This window comes from Oculina patagonica, chromosome 7 (genome assembly GCF_052425735.1).
Source record: "Oculina patagonica isolate OP01 chromosome 7, crgOcupat, whole genome shotgun sequence".
NCBI classification, from domain to species: domain Eukaryota; kingdom Metazoa; phylum Cnidaria; class Anthozoa; order Scleractinia; family Oculinidae; genus Oculina; species Oculina patagonica.
Window position 1 is genome coordinate 1617381 of NC_135764.1, and position 6171 is coordinate 1623551.

General features: G+C 39.7%; 1 protein-coding gene across 1 annotated transcript in view; it reads left to right on the top strand.

Annotated features, from left to right (window-relative positions):
* Positions 1-716: 716 nt before the first annotated feature.
* LOC144661319 (uncharacterized) overlaps positions 717-6171 on the top strand; it is a 73567-nt gene continuing 68112 nt past the window's right edge. Inside the window, exons 1-2 of the mRNA XM_078522044.1 lie at positions 717-941; positions 5316-5447. Coding sequence (XP_078378170.1) covers positions 851-941; positions 5316-5447 — 223 coding nt within the window. The 5' untranslated portion in view covers positions 717-850. The remainder of the gene's footprint in view (positions 942-5315; positions 5448-6171) is intronic.

Sequence of the window (6171 nt, forward strand, 5' to 3'; positions counted from 1 at the left end):
AACTCTATCAAACTGAGGGTTCACGGAAAATTTACGAGAAATTGAACGTGATAATAGCAATTTGTGAGAGGAAACGAAAACATATAAATGAAAAATCAGTTAAACTTTTGAATCACCACGTTGTATTTCCAATACTATTTTCTGTTGATGTAATTCGTTTTGAACGTAATGTTGAGATTTAATTTGTCGGCTTATTATCTCTCTTGTTGCCCGAATTCCAAGCGTTTTGCCCGAAAAATTTCGGCGCTGGGGGGGCTGCAGCCCCCCTTGCCCCCCCCCCTCGCCCCCCCCCCCTCGCCTCGTACGCCTATGCCTCCCAGCATTATTTCAAAAGTGGAACCAAATGGTTTTGCAGTTAATTATCTGTCTTTGTTTAATAGATCAATTATCTCCTTCAATCATTTACATTTTATAATCCGGCTCTTTACTTCTAAAAAAACTGAAACTCGACGCCAATGTCAGACCAATGAATAGGAATTAAGAATGAAGAACGAAAATGTTTCGTCATTAGATTAAACTGTAGGCCTTTCATTCAAAGTCGATCAGTTCAGTGAAAGCGTTACCTTGTGACTTGGTGTCTAGACATTTCTAAAACCGCATGGACATGCACAGTAGGCAGCGAGTGAAAGATTTCTGCTTCTTATCATATTTCGTCTTACCCGTAAGAAAGCTTTATTCATTGGTCGAACAAAGGACATTCGATATAGCTTCCCATCAGAACTGTCTTTGCACGCGCAGAACGCAGTACACTGGTCGCTCTCAAGGCTGTACTGAATTTAGGTCTTGTCGCTTGTGTGTAGTGCTGTGAGCATTTTGCACAGTGTTTGACCTATCTAGGCAGCCTTCAAGCATGGCCCGTTCCCTCACGATCTTCGTTTTGCCTTTATTACTGATGTTTATGAGTCACGCTCTGGCTCAACACGGTGGCGGCGGAGCGAATAGTAAGTACATCAAGTTATTAACAATCATCAATTCATTGTCTAAGGCGTCGACTAGATCTTTCGATTTAGCTCATTTCTTCTTCGTATTACGCTGTTTTGTGCGAGTATAGAACACCTAGATTAGATGTAATCTTCCCCAGAGATTTCTGTAACTGAATGCGCGTTTGATTTTGCACAGCTTACACCCGAAATGGGGCTGGGGAATGTCTAAGTTATGCGCTGAGCAGACGTTAAGTTTGCAAGAGTCGTGGGATTTTCTAGTTGCCAATCAGGCCATGATATTCAGTTCAGGGTATCAATAATACTGTGCGGTAAATGAAAATCTTTTGTTAGTTTACAGATTATCAGTCCAATTACAAGCGCTGAAACCTTTCATTTTAAAACGCCAAACATCTAGCGGGTATTTACACGCGTTATCCAACATGGGCCATGGCTTTACATTCTGGCTAACATAACAAATAGGTGATTACGGTTTCTGCGCACGGTTTCTGGGGAAGCAAAGCTTCGTCTCGAAACAAATCGTCGATAGGCGAATAACAACATTTGGAAGAATTTCTAATGAATAATTATTTTAAATCTTTTTTTGCACATGAGGGAGCATTCGTGACTACAACAATAGTTCTTTGTGACTTGTCAGCGCTTCACCATTTACACGGTCTATCACGGATTGCGCGAAATAACCCCGCTAGATTTCTTAATAACATGACTTTTTCTACTAGGAATATCAAGGCTTAAATAGTTTCAAGCTCTGAGTGCTCCAAACAGGAGGAGATTTCTTGGGTTTTTATTATTTTTGAAGGATATGTGAGACATTCCAGAAATGCTTTCCGATCTGGGTTGCTGTCACGCCATACAGCGTGACAACACAAGAGATCATTCATCGCTCGAAAACTTGGCAACGAAGGAAACTAATGCTTCTTTAGTATCCGCCTTAGAAATAAACATATAAGTTAATTTATAGTTTTTATCGTTCAGTTTTGGAGAACAGAGAAAGTAAAGTAATAGGCTATTAACCATTAAAATTAATTCAATCAAATGTGTATGTAATTTTTGCGCATGCTTGATTTCAATTCGCGCCGCGCCGAGGAAAGTGCGACTTTTTATCGGTCACCAGGGAAAGAATGTTTTTGTTCAATGTTATAAGGACCCAGGTAAGATTTTGTTGTGAGAAAGTAACTCGCATTTTTCAATATTACTACGTTTAGAGTAACCTTTCCGAGGTAATCAAGACGTAAATAGAAGTAAACTGGGAAATTCTTAGCTCGAGTTTTTCATACAGTGTCAGATTATCGTGAACCACAAATCAGAGAAGACACAGCGTCAAAATCCCGAACTTTGATCCCAGAAAAAGTTTTAAATGAAGTTTAATTATAAATGACATTTCTAGTTTGTAGGACAACCAGTTCACTTAAGTTTTGTGAGTTTAGTATAAGAGATAAGCATTTACCAGTTTGTGTCTTAGTATCCCCAGAACCATTGCATTGCAAAAACTAAAAAGATTGTTCCATGGAGTTTTGTATTTGTTTGCATGATGCAGTAGGTGAAACAGAATTTGATTTTAAACATTTGTCATCTAGACACTACAATATTGAGAAAACAACTTGAGAGCTATATGGGATTAGCATGTACACTGCAGGTTGTTATACCTAATCGTACCTTTTGGTACGCTTCGGCTGCATATCAGGCGAGTTTGGTCGTGCCATGGTTCGTATTTTGGCGAGACGCAGTCGAGCCAAAATACCCATGGCGAGACCAAACGAGCCTGATATGCAGCCGAAGCGTACCAAAAAGGTACGATTAGGTATTTTCCGTACCCAAATTCAGCAAAAAATCCGGTTATATTTATCGCTCTGTTGAAGCCATGCTTGCAAGGTACGTACTGTAAATTGTGATGACTTGGTCTTCGACACTTTTACCAAGTTCCTCTTCTGCCTTTTCCACTCGTTTGTTTAGAGTTTCATTCTCTACATTTTCAAAATTAAAATTTAGCAAAAAACTTGGAAATTCCGACTCCAATTTTTTCACTCTGAATGTCTCAGTACTCGTCGGCAAACATCGCGCAATTGGCGAGCGCGCTCAAGTTTAGTTTTGGCGGGAAAGTTTTTCTCTTTTTACGACCGCTTAACACCGCTAAATTTAAATTATGAAGTTCTGTTCTATTGGTAAAACCTCTTTTCAATTCATCACACAGTAACACTACTTTACTTCAAAGTGACCGTGATATGGGGGCATATCAGGTCAGTGACTTGATATCGTAGGATATCAGGACAGTAGATCGCGCTTCTGATTGGCTTCTTGCGAATTTGGGTACGGTAATAGTGTAATAGCAGACCTCTCAACCTCAAAGCACTGGAAATCTGGAGATTGAGGTCAAAAAATCTGGAGATTTCAGTAATAACCGGGAGATTGATCAACTGACGGACAAAAATAACTAAAAGAGTCCTAAAACCAGGCGCTAATCAAGTGACTTGTTACTCTGTTTGGCGTGAGATTTCTGTTTCTCATCTTGAGATTGAAGTGAAAACCGTGAGTCTCACGACAAAATCGTGAGACTTGAGAGGTCTGTAATAGGCAGGGACAACATGCTAATAGTATACAAACAAGGCATTCATCTTTTAATTCTAGAATTGAATAATGTAAGTCAATTTAAGTAAAAGCAAGAACTAGTTTATGAAAAAAGTACTCAGTCTGCATGGTCTGCGTGGTCTGCAGTCTGCATGGTCTGCGTTTTGGGGTGACTGCAGCTGAACCCTGTGAAATGATAAGCCCCTGAGGGGACCTTATTTCCTTTCAGGAGCTTTTGAGGGAGGGGTGGCTGAATAGAGAGGAGGACCTATTTCTAACCATATATTAATTAGACTTCTTATAAAAGAAATGAAGTTCCCACACACTGGATGCCATTTTTCTGCCATACAAGAATGCAAGTGAATTAGGGATTTCGTCAGACACGAGCAATTTTTGATCGGCCCATGTCCGATGACCAACTGTTATTTATAACATAGCAAGCAGAGCCGCGCAATCAAATTCAGTATATGTAAGCGTGCTCAAAATCCCGATGGAGCACACTGATGACGTAATCGACGAGTGAAAATCTCACTGAGTAAAGCTCATATGCTGTGTTTTGTGAAAGCGATGACATGTTATCTTCGGAATATGAAAAGTGAATCCTTTCAATATTTTTCCAAGGATACGAGCTACAAGGTAAGCGGTTTCTTATTACGAGACGGAGAGCAAAAGAGAAAATAAATTCGATTTTGCCGTCAAAGTTGTTTGTGTGCTTTTCTTCATTCAAACAACAACAACTTACGAGCGAGTCTCGAAGGACGAAAATCATTTTTTCACGGCCCTAACGTGGAAGAATGGGCCAACCATGAATGACAACAGCTCGATGGCACTAAAAACTAGCTGCATGACCAAAGTTTTCGCGTTTTAAGCATTACACCAAAGCGTCTACGGCTCTGTTGTGATCTTGCTGCTCGGGAAAAATTTACTTCATCGGGCCCTTCATTCAACTACCGTTTTCAAAAATAAATGTTTATTTACATCAACTACAAATAAAATCGGTCCACAAAAATACTTAAAACTAAGCATGGAACCGAATTCTTTGACTCTTTTAATCCTTGGAATCTGTTCGGCTGTTCGAGGTTGTTTTGTTTTAATTTTCTTCCACTCGGGAGTAAACATTTTAATTTTAATTCAGCGAAAATTAACCTCAGAATCAACAGCAGTATTTGCTGTTTTCGTCCTTTTTTCCCTTCGCTCTGCCACCGTATAAACTTAGTCAATTTATCAGCCATTTGACACAAACTGCTCCAATCGTGTAAACTTGTACATGTGTAATTTCTCACACACAACTGGTAGCTATGCCAAGCTGAAGCACGCAACAAGAAAAAAAATCATCATGTGACCTAGACCCCCTGCACACTAGCACCCAGACTCCCAGCCGTGTGTGAGAAAAACGTTTTCCGCTTAATTCGTGCCTCAGCCAGCGGAAAACAACACTTATCACTCGACCGCTAAGTTTATGTTCTCACACTGCACACAATAAACACAGTTTTTTTTCCCGCGACCGGTTTTGATGCACAATTCCACCGGCAATGTTATAAAACAATTGGTTCATGCTTTTAGCTGTGCTCCATTGAGTTATGGAGCACTTGGGAAGTTTGGAGAGCACCCAAGAAGCTAGAGTTGCCCTCGGCTATTGCCTCGGGCAACTCTTACGCTTCTCTCGTGCTCTCCAAACTTCCCGCGTGCTCCATAACTCGATGGAGCACGCTAAAGCATGAACCAATTGTTAATTGCAGCCCTGACCTTGCGACGCTGGTTAAGCTGTTTAAGTTGTTAACAATTAAACCATGTTTTACTTTGTTTCAGGACCCGGTATCTGTCCAGACTTTGAACCTCCAGCTGAATGCCCAGACGAAGTAGATAACTTTTGTCAAGAGGACACGAACTGCCCTGAAGGCTTGAAATGCTGTAACACTGGCTGTGAATTGGATTGTGTTCGTAAGTTCATACACACATCTTATTAACCAAGATCGAGGGCTGAACTGGGAAAATACACATTTAAATATTTATTAAGACAAGCTGAAAGAGATCTAATGTGGATTCATTTTTTATTGTTTAATATTTGATATTTTAATTTATTTATTGATAATTTTAATTTGTAGTAAGTATATTGCAGATGGAGAGCCATGTCATATGGATATATACTGTAATAAACTCGTTATTAGTAAATAATAAAGATGGTAAATTTTAAGCTCGGTAATAAATAATAAAGATGAGATGTTCAACATGACACGAGCATGGGACAAAGAAAAATTTGGAGTCCCTGACGGGAATCGAACCCATGGCCTCCCAGATACCGGTTGGGCGCTCTAACCAACTGAGCTGCGAGCTAGTTTTATTTAATAATTTATCTCTGTATTTTTACGCAATTCAGTTTTTAGACTGTCATGTAAGAATATCAATAAACTATCTATCTATCGAGACTCGTTGTGAGCTGGGCCATTTACTAGGCTGATACGTGACACGGATCCTGCATACTGCTAGGATCAGCAATGTCGAAATTATCAAGTTTGTAGTAAATAATACACCTTATTAAAGATGGTGAAGATTTTAAGAGCTCGGGTAATAATGAAAGCGGGCGAGTTAGGTTAGCTTCGAACCAATAACAATGAATAGTATGGCGCACTGAAGTAGTACTTGATAGTTCTTGAAATATCTCGTC